Source organism: Amblyomma americanum, chromosome 2 (genome assembly GCF_052857255.1).
Source record: "Amblyomma americanum isolate KBUSLIRL-KWMA chromosome 2, ASM5285725v1, whole genome shotgun sequence".
In the NCBI taxonomy this organism is placed as follows: Eukaryota; Metazoa; Arthropoda; class Arachnida; order Ixodida; family Ixodidae; genus Amblyomma; species Amblyomma americanum.
Genome location: NC_135498.1, coordinates 62,611,184 through 62,633,065, shown reverse-complemented (window position 1 = coordinate 62,633,065; position 21,882 = coordinate 62,611,184). Strand labels below are relative to the sequence as shown.

General features: G+C 47.1%; 1 protein-coding gene across 4 annotated transcripts in view; it reads left to right on the top strand.

Annotated features, from left to right (window-relative positions):
- Window positions 1-15,238, top strand: part of LOC144121325 (uncharacterized) — a 31,534-nt gene extending 16,296 nt beyond the window's left edge. For all 4 annotated transcript variants that reach the window (XM_077654493.1, XM_077654492.1, XM_077654494.1 and 1 more), the window contains 2 exons: window positions 10,690-10,837; window positions 14,410-15,238. In XM_077654493.1, coding sequence (XP_077510619.1) covers window positions 10,690-10,837; window positions 14,410-14,772 — 511 coding nt within the window. In that variant the 3' untranslated portion in view covers window positions 14,773-15,238. The remainder of the gene's footprint in view (window positions 1-10,689; window positions 10,838-14,409) is intronic.
- Window positions 15,239-21,882: the final 6,644 nt, after the last annotated feature.

Sequence of the window (21,882 nt, the reverse complement as noted above, 5' to 3'; positions counted from 1 at the left end):
GCACTGGGGTTCATTCCTTTGTACTGACCTAGGGCGCCTCGACGGCCAGCGCCGCTTTCAGGGCAAGGACAACCCTCTTGATGGCGGCATGTTGGGTCCCACTCTCCCGTTCGACTACATTGAGCGCAATCCAGCGGCAGGTCATTTTGAAGAGAAAACTGCGACTACTGTGTGGAATTGCGCAAATTTGGTGTCATGCCAAGACAGAGTGCTACAAGAGATTGTCAAAACAGTGAATCAGAATTAGTTACGCTAAAGTATGTTATCTTCCGCAGCTCATCAGCCGAGAAACCTGGTGCCTTGTGAACAGTCGTTTCATTCTCACAACGAGCATAGCATGTTCCATTGCAATCTGTTGACTGGGATACTCTACATTTGATTACTTTTCCAATAAGCAGGCTTAGGAGTTTCGAGCTGCAGTTGCATTTTCACCAAAGACTGCCATTCAGACAGCTTCTTGTTCCCTATTAAAGGGAAGCCGAAACGGTTTGCAAATCGCATGAAACGCTGTGGTTGGGAAGTAAGGACCTTGAAAATCGTGTGTATATTTTATCCCGATTCTGTCCGCAAACACAGCTGCAATCGCTTCTTAAAAACCCGCCGCCAGCACACCCTCGTCGCTTCCGGAAGCGCCGGGTGGGGGGGACGGCCGAGAGGGAGAACTGGCGGAAGTGACGCCATTCACGGAGAGTCGGCCGGCCGTCCGGCTACGCTTGCTTCGCTGCGGCCTGTGCTTTGGAGAACCACAGATCAACGTAATCTTCTGCCAGTGCCATTTACTTTCTCTCGTTCGGGCGTTCCGTGTAATGCTTGAAGCCTGTATATAAATCAGTTTTGGCATTTTACTTCTTTCGAACAGCGCTCAGCACACAGCTTGGTAGAATCCGTCGGTTGTTCTCCCCCAGCCTCTTCCACGTTAACCTGACAATCTGGTGGTACGCAGCATGCCGAAACTTCCTGCACAAAATATGTGCACCAATATTTCTCTCTTCGTTATATTACTTTCTTACCTGTTTGTAAACTCTGCCTTTTCCAGCTGGTTCACATACATGCTGAGCTAAGGCCACTGTCAGCACTGTCTTTAAGGCACACAGTCTTGAACTCTCTTCAGCTGGTTACGCTCTGTGTGCCTCTTTGCTTTTTCATGATTGCTTGCACCTCGTGGCAGCACAAGCAGTTCTCTTAAGCTTTCATCAGCGCTCAACAAACGCAGCTGCACCTAACTGAACAAAAAAGCAATTATATAAGCCTAGTATACTTGAGCAAAGCAAACATTTGCATTCATGAGCGCTTGGTCATGGCTGACGATCGACAATGGCGCCAGGATTCATGCTAATTTGTCTTTGAGTCAGAACGGCAAAGTTGTCGAGCCGCGTTACGCATACATGTATGTCATCCACAAGTAATTCTGCTGGTTATCTCGATACGCAACAGCAGCGACCATATCTCACAGCACACTAGTTTTGATGAGCAGCACTGTGAGCTCTGAAACGCAGCCATAATTATTCTTGAAAAGCGTTTTCAGCATGCAAAAAAACAGCAACAACGCAGGGGGTAGGAGCAGAAGTTTCATGGTTGAACAGTAGCCCAAATATGCAAAAAAAGGAAAGCGCACACGGGAGCTTCCTCCCGGCTGCCTCGTCTCTTCGCGCTGCAGTACAGCAGTGAACCCACTCCAACTCATCTAGTTTGCCATTCTTTTGTAGTTCTAAAAGGCCTTCGGGAGTAATTAGGCAAGTAACTATAAATAAATGAACAAACAAATGCTTTACCTCGCGCAACTTGTGTAAGCATGCCGGTGATCTGATTTAGATCATGCTTACAGGCATTACAAGAAGTTCGTCAAGAGAAAAAAAACCAGCGAAAGAAAGACGCAGGACCAGGAGAAGACACACACACAGACTGTCACCGGAAAGAAGTTGGTGGCTAGGGTTTTATGCGGCAGCGGTACATGACAACGTTTCGGCGCAATTTACTTTTTTTTCATTGCCACTTGCATGTGCACCTACGCAAAAGATATGCACACGCATGAACCTACGCAAAACATGCGTGTCAGCGGAGATTTGGTTTTCGTGTTACCCTGGTAGGACGTGAAAGGCCCATACTTTGTTAACAGAATTTCCGGCTTGCAGGCGCCGCCATGCAGTCGCTTCTCTGTTACTTAGCTTCTTATCCGGTGGCACCAGTTTTCTGTTTAGTCGGTAGTTCTCAACGATTTCGGAATAGGTTTGCGCGCGCTCGTCTAGGTTCTGACAGTCCGGCAGTTGCACGGTTATCTGGAAGCAAAGAATATGGAAATGCGCTGACTACCCCGGAGTCAACGAAGATATTGATAGCAGAGAAAGCTGGGAACCCCTGCTACGCAGCGAAGAACCCACGCAGCAGAAACAAGTTAATCTGCCTGGCAGCTGAGACTGCGAAGAGATAAAATATCTTTGTTAGCCTTTAGTCACGGAGGCACCGGCCCCCGCCCTCCAGACCTGCGTGCAGGGGGCGGTGAGTAGTAAAGGGTCTCCATTTCCAGTGGATATAAAAGCTGTCCGTCCGTCCATCCGTCGAGTTGAGTCGAGTCGAGTCGAGACTTCCGACACGTGAAAACGTCGCGACTTGACTTTCGCTGCCGGCGCACTCCGCGGCGTTGTTGGTTCCACCGTTTTCTGAAGCTGCTGATGGCTTGAACATGCATGGTGAAAGTCCAAACTGTTCAACACTGCTTGAATTATCGATAATTTCCAAAACGTAGTCCTTAAAAGCCAGCTCAAGCAACGCGCTACGGAGCAGCGCCGTCAGTGCCAGCCGGAGATCCCTGTGGATGACGTCACGACAGTCCTGGCCAAACACAGGCAAGAGCGGCGTTCGCTCGGCACCCTGAGGCGATGGTGCGCGTTTTCTTCTAAAAAACAGCTTTTTGCGTTTATTTCCGCTCTTTTTGATGAGATATTCTTTCTCGGCGGTTTAAAAGCTATGAAATGACGCAGAGAGCTCACTTTTTTCGGAAAGTACTTCATCTTCCCTTTAAGTCAAGTGCAAGAAGTTGCTGCTGGTGGCTGCTAATTTCAATTATTACGAGAATACAAAGTTGTGCATTATACCTTTGCCCCCCCCAGTACAATGTGTTCTAGAAAACAAGCCTTTCGCATGCCTTACTTCGTATACTTTGGAGTGTCCTGTTGGTTTCCAACCATCTCGCTTTAACTGTGATGCCCAGCTTTTTCTGCCTGCGTCGTCCCGAGCAAAGCGAGACAGCTGCCGTCCTTTTTAGTGTGGGCAGAACACACTGGAACACAACATCTCCTTATAGCTTGATCTCCGGCTGCTGCACCACACATACACAATACGATCTCACTTCAATCAAAGGGGCATCGCCCGATGAGCGAACTTGTCCACTTTCGCCTCCGTTTTGCATGTTTCGAGCTTTTTCCGCCGCCGTTCTTCTCTCGATTAGAGGCTGCTCGTTACGTGTCGCAGCCTTTGCTCTGCCAATTGCAGCCACCTTGGTACACATCGCACCTTCTGCAGCGTGCTATCAGAAGTCGCATGTTTTGTCCACCAGACCAAAACACATGTGCCAATTGCATAGGCTGGGAAAGCCAAAAGGCAAGTAATAAAATCTGCAAGGCCACAACAAAATTTGCCGAGCGTTTTCTTCAGGGCCTGACGATAAATGCATTTACCAATAGGGCAGACACGCATTATTTAGAAGCTCTCGCTAGTAAGCAAATATGTGAAGCCCCTGCTGCTGCATTTTGTTCAGTTTATTTTTTTTATCTCTGCGCCACAAAGTTTTTGTTCAGTTTATTTATTTTACCTCTGTGCCATGAAGTAATTTTATCCCCACCCCCACCCCCTCCAATTCTTTGCACCAGCTCACTACGAATATGCTGGTGCCGTACGTACCTGCTGCACGTCAGTATGCAAAGTAGTGCAAGCAAGGTCTTTTGTGTCTACCCCACTCCTGCCTGGGCCATATTTTGGCCTGCAGTATCTAATAAATAAAAAAACAACTAAGGTCATGGCTGCGTGATGCTAACAAAAGGAGCCTTCTTCCCAAGTAGTGCTTTATTTCCCTTCCTTTTCATATTGCTTTTAAATAAGCCACTATTTGGGGAGAAAAGATCCCTTTTGTTGGTGTCATGCAGCCACATCAGTAAAACTCGTCACGCATGTTTCTGGCCAGCACCTCCTACAGCTTACTTCTTATTTTTTCCTTCCTTGATGACAGCAGCAGGAATGAGAGCTTGTCTGTATGTTCACTCGACCATGTTTTTCTGCACACTTTGTGTCAAATGTGATTTTCCAACGAGCCCAGACCCATAGCTTCATGAGAGATCTATTGCCTTGCCAGATGACTATCGAGCCAAGCAGCAAGCCAGCGTCTCTTGGCAACTGGTGCTGACAGTTTCCTGGAAGCGAGAAAGGCGGCCTGTGTTACTGCGACTCTCCTTTGTTAGTTTGCGGGGATAATGGGATTCAAACGTAATGGTATCAGGGACCAATTTTGTGAGGTTTCATAGTGCATGAGTCGCTTCTAATGGTTTTTTCTTCACGTTTTGAAAAGAAAAAATGAACGTATTGGTTACATTTGTTCTCGAGTAGTAAGGCTACTTAGCAGCTACGAATCAGCGCTAGATGTTGTCACATCGTACCATAAATTTGCTTGTAGTCAACACCTTCTTAAAAGAAACTCAACGGCCTGTATGACTTTTTTGCGGAGCAAGCCACTAAGGGAAGCAGTTCAGAAAATACGACCATTTGGTTTCAGATGTGTCCTCAGCTGTCCACCCCAGAGCGGTGTGGTTATGGACCGTTTAGAGGAGATATTCGCCATGATTGCGTGGAATTCTCCACATGTGCTTCAGTAAAAAGACAAAGTGATCCCAGAGAATGTTTAAAAAGCGGATGTAAAGTATGTAGAAATATTTTATTTGGCAGGTCACCCTCCTCGCTGCTGGCATACCCGAGAAACTTAGGGCCTTTATTAACAATCCTTATATTCGAGCAACAAATACAATACAGCCTAATGCTATCAAATTCGACAAGCCTGATACTAATAATTATGCCTACGAAGGAAGGCCGATTTACTGCAGTCTTTCTCAGTGCAGCCAGAACTTCGATTGCCATGTAGTTGGAGCGACTGCATTATGCATAAAACATACTCAGAAGTGCCAGAACATTACTGCCACGAGCAAACAACTATGCACTGCCTGTTTCCAGTTAAGTCGCATTTTTGCAGTCGCCATGCAACCGCAGAGAAACCACGTCACACGCATAGTGCGCAATATGCGACCGGCGCATGGAACCCAGCATGCATCTGCGAGGGGGAAGCGGTGGTGCAAGATCGTAAAAAGGGCGTCCCCACTCTGAAAGCGAAGCCGAGTGGACATCCAGGCGTACACTAACACTATACTGACCGTCTGCGGCGAAACAACTGAACGCCGCACCTGCAATTTATCAAGTGTCTGATGCACCCGAGCGGGAGTGAGGGTGAAGATTGATATCCCTTGATCTACCCTTGCAGCCAGCACCCCACTAAAATAGCAGCGCCGCAATGAAGCCCCGCAGTCACTCCTGCGGCCGGAACCGTGGGCCGTGCATTTTCAACCGCAATTGTACCTAAATCCATGCATGCCTTAGCCGTACCTTCTCTTTTCCAGCTATATTTTGAGTTTAATCATACTGTTGTAACTGCTTGCAGAAGACTGGTTTGCTGTGTAACCAGTCATTATTAAATCAAATTTGGGCATTTTTTTTAAGTGCCATTTATCTGCATCAGAGTCTCAAGCTCATATTGCTATGCAGGTGTCATGCAAAAGTGTGCTTACGATGTGGAATGGTAAGCACTCTGTGTGCGTGCAAGCCTATAAAGCAGAGCGAAGGCATCAGAGGGGAAACTCAAGACGCCACACTTTATACATGACTGAACAACAACAAAAAAAAGAGTGCACTACACATATACAAAGATAACGCTACAGAAAACACTGCAGTCCTACCACACTAATGGTCCTCGCGCGTACACCACAAAGTCACTCATACAGTCTTGCTACCAAACGCGGGTTGTTCATACGCTATCTCAGATGTGGAGTACAGACAAAAACTCAGGTGGTACCTTGTTTCATGCGATGTCGCTGTTCCACAAGAACAGCGTTGAGGAGGATCAGGTGAAGGGAGTCAATGCTGCTAGGTCGCCTTAGCTGGATGTTGGCGTTGGAGCGTCGTCATACCGGGTGACGAGGTCTCGGAGATAGCAACAGCTGCTGGCTGAGTCGTCGTTCTGGAGGTGTTGACACAGGGCCCGCGTTCCGAAAACGGGGTCAACGTTGTGATCCACGGGACCGGGGCATCAATCGGTGGGGACCACACCTGGTCAGTAGACCTCACGATCGAACACCTCCTGCAGCAGTTGACGGCCGTGCGCCAATGTCTACTCCTCCTCCTGACCATGTCGCCACCCCTCCTTTTATACCTCCGCTTCGTTTTCTTCTACTTCTGCCTTGTTTTCGGTTTCGTCGTGGTCTTCGCCATCTCTTCCAAAAGTACTACTGCCACTCTCTTTTCTTCCCTCTTCTCTTTCTCTGAAGTGCCACGTGCCAATTAATGTTCCTTTCCTTAGGTCTAGTGTTTTACTCATCCATGTTTTCTTTTTCGCTCTTGACAGTGGGCCACATTGAGAAAATTTTATCTCCGGCGGGCCAGAAAATAAAAATAAAAATTAGGGGGAGGGGGTCAATAGCAAGGGCTTTTTTTTTTTTTGGAAGGGGGTGGGGTGGTGTGAATAGCACCAATCTTGCAGTGTGTAAAAGAAGAAACTACGGAGATAACTGGCCTTGTCATGAAGACTTTTTATTTTTTAATCGCAGGAATTGCCCTTCAGTTCTAAGCATGCTGCTAGCTTGAGGTCTGAGAACGTTTAACAGCGACAAGGGATGCAATATCTGGCATTAGGCCTTGTGCAGAGATGATTTACATGGTGGCTCCAAGGTGGTTGTCTGTCATCCTTGAATGCAGTGCAGATTTGTTCACTTTCAATAAAGAGAAGAGGTGCTCGCTCAGATGTGTGCCCCCTGAAGATGGCAATGATGCTTCTCGCTTGGTGCCGCAGAGTTGGAAAAATTGTCTATCTAAAAAAGTGTAAAACTCCAGGATACAACTTGTATCGTAATGTGGTGCTTGCTTGAAGTTCATTAAGCTCCATTTGTAACTTGGGCTGAACATCGTCGGATCGCACAACGAAGGGCACAGAGAAAATTTCAGACTGTTTGGAGAGGCTGCGGATGTTTTGAAACCGAATTTTGAATTCTTCCTTGAGGTTGCGGAGAGAGAGAGAGAGAGAGAAAAACTTTATTGGCGCCAAAAATTGGTCGATTCAGCGGGTCCCGGGTGTCTTCATGTTGAAGTTCCGAGTCTTCCAGGGCTGGTGCCCTTATTCCAGGGCCCACTGAGTCTTGCTACCTCATACGCGTGCTGGACCGGTCCTTTTTGGACCGCCAGCATGCTGCTGGTGAGCAGGCTCTCCCACTGTTCCGCTTTGGGCTCTTTTAGGAGGAAATCTGTAATAGCATCGCAAGATTTTTGGGCGGCGTTTCATAGTTATTTGAGAGTTAGAAAGTGATCTAGCTTATTCACTTTTATCTGGCGCTGTCAGAGTTGTGATTTTGCCTGAAATGCACCAACATCCTCACTCATTTTCATTACGATTTTTTGTTTTTTCTATAGTTTTACGTTCAAGATGTTTAGGTGATCACATATATCTGTGGGAACTGCAAGGTAACGAAGCCACTTCTCATCAGATGGCTCAGCAGTTGGCTGATTTTTCTCCTTCAAGAAGCTGTCAATTTCCTTTTTGAGGTAAAAATGTCTTCAGCACTTTTCCGCAGCTCAACCATCACACATCCATGTGGTATAGGATTTCCTTAAGTTTGCATTCTTCCTCTTGTAACAAAGAGGTGAACTGATGGTGGTTTAGCGCTCTTGAATTAAAGGGAGTGTGCGATAAATTAATTGAGATTACGTAAAGCAGACAAGAGATAGGCATTTCATCACTCGTCACCCCAACGCAAGAATTTTTAAGCTAGTTTCAATAGCAACGAAGATATAGCAGAGTAAAAATTACGCTCTTCCTCACCGCCCTCAACTCATACACGTGGGGCACCAGACAGAAATAAAGAAAACAGCTCTGGGACTGGGCCCTGCCCATGAATGCGCCATCCGCTGACGTTCCTTTTGCAACTTCCGGTTGTCGCTCCTAGCACACCAGCAGCAGCGTCGGCGGCGTGATTGCGGCGCGCATCGGGTTTCTTTGCTTGTCGTCTGTTGTATTTAGCAGTAATGGACCTGGACCTCGAGTCGTGACTGCTCGCTCTTACGGCCGCGATGGGCATCGAGCCCTATGCATTCACGCCGTACCGGCTGAACGCCAGCGACGACAGCTCCGACTCGGCGAGCCACTGTGAGTGGCTCCGGAACTCCCGACAGAAGGAGGTGGTGGAGGAAAATTGAAACCATATGCGCGAAGGCAATGCCATGGCTCGCGCTTGCCCGAGAGGGTCGCGCGGCGGCATGAGCAGACGGTTTTCACGGCTACCGGAAGTGTGCCCGTGACGTCGTGGCTGCCATGGCTCCAGCGAATGACAGCGTGTGGCGGCCTGGTGACTTCATGGGTACAGTGACGTCTTTTTTCACGATTTTAGTTTCAAAATTGGTCACTACGAGCACACCAATTGGCCCGCGAATTTTAAAAAACACTGTTTTTAAAAATTCATAATAAATTGCCGGCTCAGTTCCGAAGACTCATACTTGGTATGAATGCTTCTTAGCATCATTTCTAAGCAATGAAAACATTTACAAGCGACTTTTTATTCATTGCATAGTCCCTTTAATGGAGTTCACTGTGCCCAGCACAGTGTCCATGACAGATTTCATATTCAGTGTCTTGCTGCATAGTGCTTCTTGGTGTAAGATGCAGGGCACCACCAAAAACTGTTCAGTGGCTCTGAGCCCTTCAAGCTTCATTTGTAAATGTCCTATAAGACCACTCCTGCTTCTGACCATTGACAGATCGCCTTCAGTTGCCACACACACCATCCACTCCTACTGCAAGCTGGTGCGTTTAATAACCCATTCAAGCACCAAATGATGTCCGCTCCTGTAGTGGTGCCTTTCTTGGGACAATGTCCAGTAGTTCTTCTGTCACGTTGATGAGGTTTTTGTCCACGCCCCTAATGAAGATGGTACACTGGGCATTATCTAATGTCAGTGCTTTCATCAATGATGAGGGAAAAGTCTTCGAATTCCTGACATCGGTTCACTAAGGCATTTTAAATGTCATGGCCTATTGTGGTAATTCCCTTCGCAACCGCATTGGGTGAAAGGCTTATCTTTTTGAGTTCCTTTTTCATGCTGGGACAGATAGCACGTGCTGCTTCAAACAAACATTTTTTCACAAATGACCCATTGCTGAAAGGTTTTGCAGATTTTGCAACTAGATGGGAAATAATTTAGCTTGCTCTCACCATTCCTTTCGTAAAGTTGCTGGCAGTCAGGAAGTGTGCAGGTTGATCGAGCGGCAAGAAATAAATGATAGATGGGCATCTTTTGTTCTCCTTTCAGTAAGGAGGTGAGAGCTCCCCCCCCTTAAATATAGAAACTTTGTAGCTGTATCGGCCTGCTCACATATGGAGGCTTTGTGTGCGATCCGAGGCGTGCCCTCAGCGTCCTCATATCTTTCATTAGTCACCTGTGGTTGCCCGTTTCGTCTTCGCAATGTTATTTTACTGAATTAACAAAATAATGCTGTTGCTGGAACGCCCCGGGAGATGGGCAATCGGTCAATTTACAGATTACGTGGGCCGTGGCTAAGGGAAGTGCATCGTCCATGCTTTTTAATACCAGCTTGGTACTTTCCCGTCTTACAAGACGAAAGTTAGTGACCCACTGTCAGAATTAGAGGGAAAGGTAGGAAGTTACTGCCTTTCAATTTCCGCACCAGAGATTTCCACTGTGTTGTGGAAATTGTCCACTTCCAGACAGTTTTTGTAGCTCTGCAGTGAAGACTATGCAGGAAAGGGAAGGTGGCGGACTTTTGTCCCTTTGTTCCCGTGTTTTGGGGGTTCAGGGGTGCGGAGGGGTGAAAGAGAGAGAGAGGGTTGTCGGGCGCATCGCTCCTTGTGCGCTCTGGAAGGCAGCTGACATCCGTTTGAAGATAATGCAGATTAAGGGAACCCTGACTCTTTTCCAGTCCGCAAAGGATCGGTGCTCTCCGCGGACGTAATTTTTTGGTCGATTTTAGTTGGAAAACAAATCTGGTGGTGAAGCTGACTTGTGAAGCTATCATGAGCTTTCAGCATAAACGATGAAACTTTGAGTGCCGGCAGGCCACGTCTTTGATAGCCCTGATCTACATGCTCTTCTTGCATGCGTGTTAATTTTGAACAAACAAGAGGCAAGATGCGTGAAGTTTCTCGACACGTCTATGTTTTTGAAAAGCTGTTGTGGTTCCCTGAGGGTGAAAAATTGAGAACTCCTGGTCCGAGTGATTGTGCTTTGGTTTGAGTCTGTCGACTCATTGTGCTCACAGATTATTCTCACCATGCCTTGCACATTGCCCGAAAACATGGCAAGCAGCTGCAATGATGTGCCCCTCAGTGCCAACCGTATGTTGCCGTTTCCCTTTCCCCCACCACCCTTGAACAGCGCGCACCACCTCATCAAGGATGCCAGTTGTGGGGGTCGCCGCTGGAAGTACCACTACCTGGGCCTCACAATGTCCTCGCAGTATCCTAGGTTCCAATGGGACTTCAGGGGCAGCCGAGCATCGTACAATGAGCACATGAGCGCCAAGGTATGCCCATGATCTTGCTCCTTTTTTTTTTAATCCCCCCCCCCCTGTGTGCTGTACTTGAAATTAAATTTTCTGATATACCTCATCTTTGTGAGCACTACAGGGAAAAAAGGCTCCTTCCCCTTCATTTGAGGGGAGAGATGACAGACCTATAGCATGCTGGGTATCCTCTATTAATAAAAATTGTGTATGAGAAAGGCAAGCCTTCAGGTCACTCAAGAACAGCTCCATCAGTTCTTAGTAAAAGTTGATTTCTTGCATCCTTGTGGCTACTTTGTCGCCTGTGTGACACCAAAGGGCAGATATGTGACGGCAAGAATTGCGTTCAAAATTGAAAAAAAAATTTCCTTAGCACTCGTTTCAAATGCTTGACGTAAATACTAGAAGCGACTCCATGATCGCTGTTTGAAGATAACGGCAGCCGCAGAGATCCGTTTCAAAAACCGCACTAACATCATTAAAACTTGTTTGTAAAATTGGCCAGTGAGACCGATACATGTACATGTTACACATTTGGCCTTTTCTCACTTGTACAGGCTCCTTTTTCAGTGAAAATACTAACCTCTTTAACTAATTGCACACTAACTACTAACTACACACTAACCACTAACTGCACAGGGCAACTTGAAGCTTGTTTCTTAATGTAGCTGCTAAATTACTGGCTGAGCATTGGTAGCGGATATTGGTGGGAATGACATAATGATGGGAAAATAAGGTAATTTTACATATTTGATATTTGCACCAATGTAATGCAAGAGGAGTCTTAGACCTCAAAAAAATTTTTGAAGGAAATGTCGCTACGATTGTAACCTTACCTCAAACCATTGAGGCCAACCATAACTGAGCCTCCTCTTCCCCCAGGAGCAAAAAAAAGGGGGTGGAACTGCATGCTGAATTACAGATGCTATGGATACGTTGAGAAATAGTGTTTCAGATGCTTGAGACACAATTGTGCGCAGCAAAGCCTGCGATGCATTGTTGCACACAGCATACCTCGCAGCAGCGGCAGCCATCACCACCATGATGCCGCTGCTTTGTGTTTCACATTGCCTAGTTCTGCATCTGTCCGCCATTCCTTCCTTTCCACATTACTCTCAAATGTAACCCGATGCCACGCAGCTGGCAATTCTACCTCTGCATGACTCTATGTAGCCACAGCCACGACGCCGCCGCATCCCTTCTGATCTGCACACTGACTTCGTGGAGGCAGTTGCTGCCATATCGCGGCCCGCGCTCTGCCTTAAGGTTATGATGCGGTAGCTAATGGGTTAATGCCCATATGTGCAGAATTGGTCTGTCTCTACTTGACATTCATAGATCCTTGGAAGTCCTGATAACACTCCTGGTGCAGTGGTGCAGCGGTTAAGCAGTGCGTCAGTGCCCTGGGATGGCAGGTGTTGCCATCGGTGGGACATTGTACACTGTGGGACGACGCACAACCATTCATTAATTAACCACCACCTGCCTGGTTGCATGAGGACGCTATCTTTCGTGGGTGCCATCAAGCGTCAGCACACACACACGCACACAGATGAAGTTTTCGCTCAGTGGGACAAGTAAGCTGTACGCCTTAAAACAAGACTTGATGGAGTTTTTAATGTTAAATAACGTGCAGTAAGGATGCTTATCAGCTCCTAAATAATCAGTGTTGAGAGAAAGATAATGTGTAAACATGAGTATAACATGAGTTCTTTTCCGTAGTTCATCAGTGTGAGAATGCATCTCGCATAATATTCGTAAAGTGGACACGAATATAGCGGGCTTTTTTTTTCTCGCTCCTCAAGATAGCTACAGCAGTCTCCAATGCCAGTTTCGCGAGCCGCTAGGAGAAGCCACCTTTTTGATGCCCTTGGAGCTGCACGGCATGCACGGTCAAAGGGCAGGGTGGACATAAATGTGGAAAGAAGGCAGCATAGATCTTCGAGGAAGAGGAGGCAGTGAACGAGCAGAGTGGAGTAGGGAATGGAAAGAAGAAGGGTGAATGAGTGCCGGACTGGCTAATGTGAAACACGAATGAGTGATGGCACAGCCATGACGGCAACCGCTGCTTCAAGGGGTTGGGGGGGGTGTACTGCACGCATCAGCATGTCAGAGGATTTGCTCATTCGATGATTTCCTGCTCATTTTTGAAGTCCCTCGAAAACAGTATACATAGACGTATCTATTGCTTCCGTATTTTTGCATGTCATCTCCGTTTTTTCTTAGCCCTTTGCTGTAGGTGGCTTGAACAGGATGACATTTTGTTATAACTGTAATTCTATAAGAATATATATTGATTAAGGCAATGTTAAATGCTCTCCATAAAATGTTTCTCTCGTTTAAACTGCTCGCGTATTCATGGTGGAATTTGTCGCAGAGGTAGCATGCAACAGCCTAGCTTTTTCAATACCAAGTTTGAATGATGTACTTTTCTGATTTGATCAGAATTAATTGTAAATCTGCGTCGTCTACAGCATGGCGACCCACCATAACAAGCAGCTTTTGCATAGTGCACGTTTGGTGTTGCAATAGTCTGTATAATCGTAATATTATCGTAATATAATATTATAGTATATATAATATATAATCGTAGTATAAAACTTTCGTGGCTCCTCTAACTCCAGCCTCGCGTTGCGTATGTGTAAATACAATACCATGTCGATCAATTTTACTTTTCTAAAATGCGAAACTGAGATTCTCTCCATTCCTGAGCACACCACAGGCACCACCGCAGAGCACTATGCTCCATCTTTCTTGCATTGTGCCACAGACCTGAGCTGTTGTTTCACTTGCGACATTACCTTTTGCTGCTAAGTCGAAGTCGTGCTGTCTGTCCTTGCTCATTGAAGTTTTTGGTCTAACCTCGGCTTTAAGGAATGGACTATGGACAGACAGACAAAAAGCTTTCTTTCCTTGACACGATGCATTACATAGTCAGTGCATGGGACGAAGTCTATGCAGACACGATTGCCTTCTCGTTCAAGTACTGCAGCTTTAGGTGAAGTGATGCTTCCTCTATTGATGAAGTGGTGATCCTGATCGGGGATGACGTGTACTTTGGCAGTTTGCAGCTGCCAATAACTTTTTCATTTCATCAATGCGAATGACAACATCACCGTGCGTATTGCAGTGTCACCGAACAACTTCGTTGATTCTGTGCCTCACCCTGATGCTGCAGGCACATTCAGTGAAGGGAATTAGGACATGATGGAAGCTATCGTGTTCATTGTGAGTTATGGGGATACATTGTGCAATGTTATGCAACAGCTTTTTGTGTGCACTACAATGTCGGCAACCCGCTTCCAGAAGTTGCAGCCCTTAAGAGGAAGCTGATATATGAGATTTCATTGTGCATTACAGAATGCAGCCTTCATACATGTAATGTTTTCCAGGCTGCTTTTGTCTGTTCCAGTTTATAATTTGGGCTTCTTTTCTTTCATGTTGTGCAAATGTCGGACAGTGCCAAAATTCATTTTTATTTACTTTTGGTGAGTGTCAGGTAACTTGAGCATACCGAGTTATGGTGATCTGAACTATAGGGTCACATTGGTGTTATGTTTGACACGGCAATAAAGGAGCACATTCTTTTGCAGGCGAAATTCCTGTCAAAGTTGGCGGAAGCACGTCGTCACCAGTTGGCCAGGGCCAAGTCGCGGGAGTGTCAGAATAATGCTCCAAATCCGTCGGCTGATGCCAGCGGTTCAGCTGATCCCAGCGGGTCAACTGATCCCAGTGGGTCAACTGATCCCAGTGGGTCAACTGATCCCAGTGGGTCAACTGATCCCAGTGGGTCAACTGATCCCAGCAAGGCAGTTGATCCTAGTGGACCAACTGATTCCAGCAGAGCGACTGATCCTAGCCAAGCCACTGATCCCAGTGGACCCACTGATCCTGCGGGACCTACTGATCCCAGCAGGCCCATTGATCCAAGTGGACCCTCTAATCCAGTGATGTGAATGATGCTGCCAATGCTGTGCTAAAGCCGTAGGCAAGTGCCTGCAGAGAATTCAAGAAATGTGGTTGTATGCAAGAAGTGTGCCCTCAATGACAGCCTTGTGCAATAGAACATGGATATATCTCCATTGCTAGGGCTTTGTCTTCTATGTGTGTAATTAAAATCAAGATCGCACCAGTTGACGACATTTTGTTATTACCTGTGCAGCATGATTGAGGGAAGCAAACTTCATAAATATGATGTGGTGGTCCATGCAACATGCAGGTTGGAAATGTTTGTGCAGTCTCAAAAACAAAGCAAATAACCCTGCAAGATATTGAATTACTTGAGTACATTGCATGTAGGGCTCAGAATTTTAATTATACATTACTGTTGCATGCACACTTAACAAGTGGTTACACTATGCCTGCAAGCTTTACACTTTGCTGATTGTGCATAGATTGCGGGCTTTTGCCACAAGAGCAGCTACATACCCAATGCACGCAGACGCTGGAGGAGTTTTCATCATGCACTGAGGTGGCTTGTGCAATTTCTCTTTAATAGCACAATTGTGATATCTTTTGAATTTCTTAATCTTTGAAGTAATTCACTAGATCATCTCAAAATGTGAATGCGAAAACGAATGCGCTACTGTTATTTATATTTTGAATGCCTTGATTTCTGGCTTAGGATGCAAAATCATACCTTGCTTCTTGCCAGCAAAGTAAGAACTTTTCTTCTTTCATAGCTTTATAGCTTTGAAGTTAAATTCAAGCACTTCCTTTGAAAGGGCAGGTCTTATGGATGTCATTAACCTGTGTTGTGGCTTATTTGATGATAGATGAGACATTTCTTCAGCACTAATAGCTTGGTTTCTTTTGCCATTTATTCTCCAATCCTCTGCCGGTTGCATACCTTGTAGGTGTCTTGGGACCGTATATACAGCAAATTCTTGTTGCATCTGACAGAGCCTCACCCATCGTTGGAGAATCATTTTATCCGCACCGTTCATGGGCTCAGTGTGCATTAGTTCCACAAGATTGTCAAAACGACCATATTCTCCCAAGTCATGCACTTACTGTATATTGCTGGTTATGAGTGGACTTTCTTTTTTTCGAAAAATAACCTTCCAGAGGCGGGGAGTCGACTTATAATCGGAGTTGACCTCTACGCTGACTCAACCTAGGTCAACCAATGTGCAAGGTCAAAAGCAGTTTCGACCAAGCCACGGATAATATCACTGCCCGTGTACACACATGTAGTGAAGTAATACAGTCAAACCCCGCTACAATGAAATTCACGGGGTGCGTGAAAAATTTTGTTGAAGCGGAAACTTCATTGTGGCGAAATCAGCCCAAAAAACTAAGATCTGACTGCGCTGTTCAAAAATATCATTTATTTCCAAAAAATTCAGTCATCTTGGCTTGCGTCCTTTTAGTCGACATGCGCGTCGTGGTGCGAGTTTCACACTCGGCCAACAACTGCATCGCGATGTCGTCGTCGTGCTCACCAATGAAAGACAGACGTTCTTCGGACGTCTCCAAAGAAAGAGCTGCAGTGATGGAGTCTTTCGCCTTCAAAATGGTCTAAAGTGTGCTATTGGAGATGCCGAAATCCGCGGTGATGTCACCTTTCTTCCTCCCGCTTGAGGCCTCTCGGATTATGCGAGCTTTATCCTCCAAAGAAAGGAACTTGCGCTTTCTGCACTGCGTTGCCATTCTGGTGTCAAGTCTAGCACACTAACACAAATGAAACACCGGACAATTGCACTGCGTCGGGGCCGGCTCCGCTGCGCTTCTCTGTCGATATGACGTACGATATCAAATGGTGCACATCGATTCCAGCAAGTGTTTTCAGTGAAATTAAACGCCATGAACATATGAACGGGTAAAATTATGCTTGTTTTGTCCTAAAATAAATGTTAACCCCATCTCCACTGAACAAAAATTTCATTGAAGCGGAAACGCACCTGAAAAGATAATTCGTTGTGGTGAGAACTAGCATGCATTTTTTTTCCATGGCTAGCTGACGGGAGATCTGAAATATTTCGTTGAAGCGGCATTCGTTGTTGCGGAGTTCGACTGTACCATATTTACTGGCGTAATTTGTGAACTTCCTCTCTATATTAAGGCTTAAGAAAGGGGCGCGCAAAGTCTGCAAAAACTTTCTGAACATGTCTTAAAAATTTACAAAGGTCATTACATGCATATATATACTGTTTATTGGCACCTATACGTCGACCCCCCTTCTCGCATCCCTTGCTGGCCAATCATTCATCCCGTTGTGCTGCTGCTTAAAAGGAGACAAGGCAGCGACGCAAGAGCTACCTGTGGGATTTTTCACCAGCAGTATGCACGGAGGTTTATGATAAGAGATAAGCAGACGCAGCACCTATTGGTTGCGTAATTAGCATAGCCAGCGCCTGCATCGTTTCCCTCTCACCTTTAAGCGGCAGTACACCCAGCTGCATCTGCAGTGAGCGAAGAAGTAATACGTACGTAATGGATGGAGAGCTAGAAACTATTCAGTTGGACTTTTTGCAGACCGTTCTGCAACTTTCTGATTAGAATTTTTTGCTTAACTTTGCTGCTTGAGATGTTGGTTAATTAATCTCGACTAATTATGCAATTTAGCTGAATACAAAAATTAGTGTGACTTGCTCCTTTCAAAAGCCAGCGACGTGCATTTGGTCGCGTTGTCTTGGAATGCCTCGCCATATTTTTTAACCCTGGCTAAAGTTAGCTGGCAGACCCTGTATACTGAAAAGCGCAAGAAGAGTAGGTAGACCAGTGAACTTTTCAGCAGCAGTCTAACGTGCTAAGCCGTGAAATCTAAGGTTCGATGAAATCTCGTCTGGTCGGGTGAATACATTAGCGAAAATAACGAAGCGCCGACCAAAAGGTGTTGTCAAGATGGAAGGACGTTTCGACTTCCACACGGAAGTCTTGTTCACTGATGGAAAAATTTCGCACACAAAGCTTAAGTACGTTGTGCTAATCGTCGCAGGCATCTAGCGTACGAGGGCGGCAGATTGCCGATGTTACGGTTGAGCGTCTGATCTGTTGTCTGGATAAACAAAGACTCCAGATATTGGCGTGACATCCAGTTTTTCTCACGGCCGATAATTGCCGCTTCTTCCCAAGCGATATCATGCTTCGTGTTTTCAACGTGTTCAGCCAGTGCGTTGGAACAAGCCTTCTTTTTCTTGGCATCATTCTTGTGCTCATTCAGCCGTCTTTCAAAGTTTCCGCTTTCACCTATGTAGGAGTGATCGCAGTCTGAGCAGGGGATTTTATAAATTACTCCGGGAAACTTTTCCTTTTTTAGCTTGTCCTTTACGGACACCAACTCGTGACGAAGCTTGCACGCAGGCACGTGCAAAACTCGCAACTCTCGCTCTACCTTGAGTGTAGGGTCCCGCTTGAGTCGCATGTACGTGCCATCATCCTCCAGAAGCTTCGTCATTTTCTCAACGTAGTCGCTGTGGTTTAGGATGACGGTGGCGTTGCCCTTGTCAGCATGTAGGATTACGATATCCGTATTGCTCCGCAGGCTCCAGACTGCTACCTGGCCGTAAAGGGAGTCCGGCCAACAGACCTACCCCCACCGTCCACAATCTGTCTTCGTATAGGCCTACTCGAACAGAGCTCGCCGTTCTGGAGCTTGGTTTGAACTTCAATACGAGAGCGGCTCCGGACACAAGGAAAATCATCTGTGCCGTGGAACAGGCTGTGGGACGCGTGGAAAACAATCGCCGAGAAGAAGCTCATACCCGTGCGATCAGCATACTCGCCAAGCTGCCACATCGGCACCCCACCCCACTCCTTGCTCAGAAGCGTGATGCAGTCAGGAGCCTGCGGAGCAATACGGATATCGTAATCCTACCTGCTGACAAGGGCAACGCCACCGTCATCCTAAACCACGGCGACTACGTTGAGAAAATGACGAAGCTTCTGGAGGATGATGGCACGTACATGCGACTCAAGCGGGACCCTACACTCAAGGTAGAGCGAGAGTTGCAAAGGCTTTTGACAGACGTCTTCCAGTTTGTTCCACCACAGCACAGGTCGTTATACTTCACGCTCCTCTGCCACAATGGATCTGCCCCTGCTTTATATGGCCTCCCGAAGATCCACAAGCCAGGCGTTCCAATGCGACCAATAGTGGATTTTACCCGCTCTCCCTTGTACCGGCTTTCAGGCTACTTGCACAAAGTTTTTTTCGCCACTCGTTGGCAAGAGACCGACTTTCGTACGCAACTCCTTTGATTTTACTGAAAAAATACGCGAAATCACGATTGACAGCGACGAGATAATGGTGTCATTTGACGTCAGATCACTGTTTACCAGCGTCCCCGTGGATCTGGCGGTGAAGGTATGTCGTTCAGCGCTTCGGGACGACGACGGACTGAGTGCTAGGACACCCATCGATCCATCGGACCTGTTGAAGCTTCTGCAGTTTTGCTTGAAGAACACGTACTTCATCTTTCGGGGCACTGTCTACAAGCAGGTTCATGGCACTGCCATGGGAGCATCTATCTCGGTCACAACCGCAAACCTCACAATGGAAGCACTGGAAAGCCGCGCTTTGGCTTCGTTCGAGCCGCGCCCGAAGGTCTTCCTGCGGTACATTGATGACTGCTTTTGCATAATCAAAAAGAATGCCTTGGCTGCTTTCACGAACCATTTGAACAGCATGGAAGATTCCATCCAGTTTACCATCGAGGAGGAGATTTCTGGCCGTCTTCCTTTTCTGGACGTCATGGTGGAGCGACGTGATGACCGCCTATCATTCAAGGTGTACAGAAAGGACACGCACACAGGCCAATACCTTCACTTTAATTCAGTCCATCCTACGTGCCATAAGCGCTCCGTCGTTTCTACCCTCGTCCGTCGTGCGGAAAGAATATGCTCGAAACCCGAAGAAAAAGCCTCTGACATACGCCAAGTGCGACGCGAGCTCAACAATTGTGGCTACCCGAGGCACTTCGTGGACGCTGTAATACAGCAGACAACGAGACCAGCTCAGCCCGTTCGCCTACCTTGCTGTGCCCGAGCTGCAATACCCTATGTGCCAGGCGTGAGCGAGTCATTGGCCCGCGTTTTTCGCACCTACGATGTGCATATAGCTCACGTGCCTGCGTGCAAGCTTCGTCACGAGTTGGTGTCCGTAAAGGACAAGCTAAAAAAGGAAAAGTTTCCCGGAGTAATTTATAAAATCCCCTGCTCAGACTGCGATCACTCCTACATAGGTGAAAGCGGAAACATTGAAAGACGGCTGAATGAGCACAAGAATGATGTCAAGAAAAAGAAGGCTTGTTCCAATGCACTGGCTGAACACGTTGAAAACACGAAGCATGATATCGCTTGGGAAGAAGCGGCAATTATCGGCCGTGAGAAAAACTGGATGTCACGCCAATATCTGGAGTCTTTGTTTATCCAGACAACAGATCAGACGCTCAACCGTAACATAGGCAATCTACCGCCCTCGTACGCTAGATGCCTGCGACGATTAGCACAACGTACTTAAGCTTTGTGTGCGAAATTTTTCCATCAGTGAACAAGACTTCCGTGTGGAAGTCGAAACGTCCTTCCATCTTGACAACACCTTTTGGTCGGCGCTTCGTTATTTTTGCCAGTGCTAAGCCGTGTGCAGATGCCGGTTTCTCCGCACTGCACGAATGAGCGATGCACGTATCGCGTCTGACTAATGCAGGCGGGAGTGGCGCAGGGAAAACAAAGTCCAAACTCTGTAACCTAGAGAGTAACTCTGAGGAAAGGGGGGGAGGGGGGGGGGGGGTCGAGCACATCGATGCATTCTTGTGCGCAAACTGGCAAGCAAGGAGGAAAAGAAGACACGGGATGGAGCGTGACGTCACGTGGCCAGCATTCGCAAGCGAGGTTCTCATGAATCCGCACCCTCCCCCGTTTTTCGCTCTCCGAATCAGTATACGTAATGTTTCGGTGCTGGTACGCTTTAGTGTGCGCGTCTGCGCGGCCCATTGCGCAGGCGTCTACAGCAAGGGGGTGATTTACAGTCAGTGTAGTAACGGAGTGATCCGATCAACATTATTAATCACTCAACACCACACACATTCTGCTTCTGCAACACAAAAACCACCATTTATTCCATGGAGGAGAAAAGGCGGCACGCTACATCGCCGACCACGGCGAGTCAACCAAACAACACTTAACTACTAAACCCCATCTCCCAGTCCCCTCCACGACCGTTCCGGGCCTTCCCTTTCTCCTTCCTCTTCGAGGGGGAGGACTCCACTTCCCGGAAAGGGCATACAAGACCCCCGAGGTCGTCGTGTGGGGAGGTCTGGTGCGTCCGGCGCCCACTGGTCTCAAAGTAAAGAGGTAATATGCCCGGTCCGCGCATGCGCATGTGCAGTGGTGAAATCGCCTCACGATACCACGTGGTGTGTTCACGGGAGGACAAATTCTGTCCTTTTTACTTTCTATGACTAAGCTTCAAGATTACTGCGGGACACTCCCTCCTAAGATTTTTTAAGGCGAAAGCCTTTAATGGCTCATACTCGCGGCCACGACCCTGCCCGTCCGTCCGTTACGCTGTTTAGCAACTCCATGAGAAAAATTGCTGATGGCCTAGCTCTGTTAGGCCAGGATATACAGTATATACGTATACTGGAAGCGCGGCGACTTCTGGATCGGAAGAGTTAATATATGAAACCCGTGCATTCACTAGATCCGCCTTTATTCGTCATTCAACAAAGACAAAAAAAAACCGTTGTGGCGGAGTGGTAGCGTCTTTGCCTCAAATGCCAAAGGTCAGTGCACGTTTAGGATCCCCAGGTGGTCGAAATTATTCCGGAGCCTACCACTACGGCACCTCTTTCTTCCTTTCACTCGCTACTTCATATCCCTTCCCTTATGGCGCGGTTCAGGTGCCCAACGATATATGAGACAAATACTGCCATTTCCTTTCCCCATAAAACCAATTATTATTATAAATGCCCTGGTTCGATTCCCAGCTTAACAGATGACATTTTTTATTCAGTGAGTTTGCGGGGGCTTGAGTGGCTCCCATAAATGCCGCCACCGAACATGTTGGTTAGCGGTTAAGCGCGTAAGGGCAAGGCCAGGTGAGGGCGGCTCCGCGGCGAGGT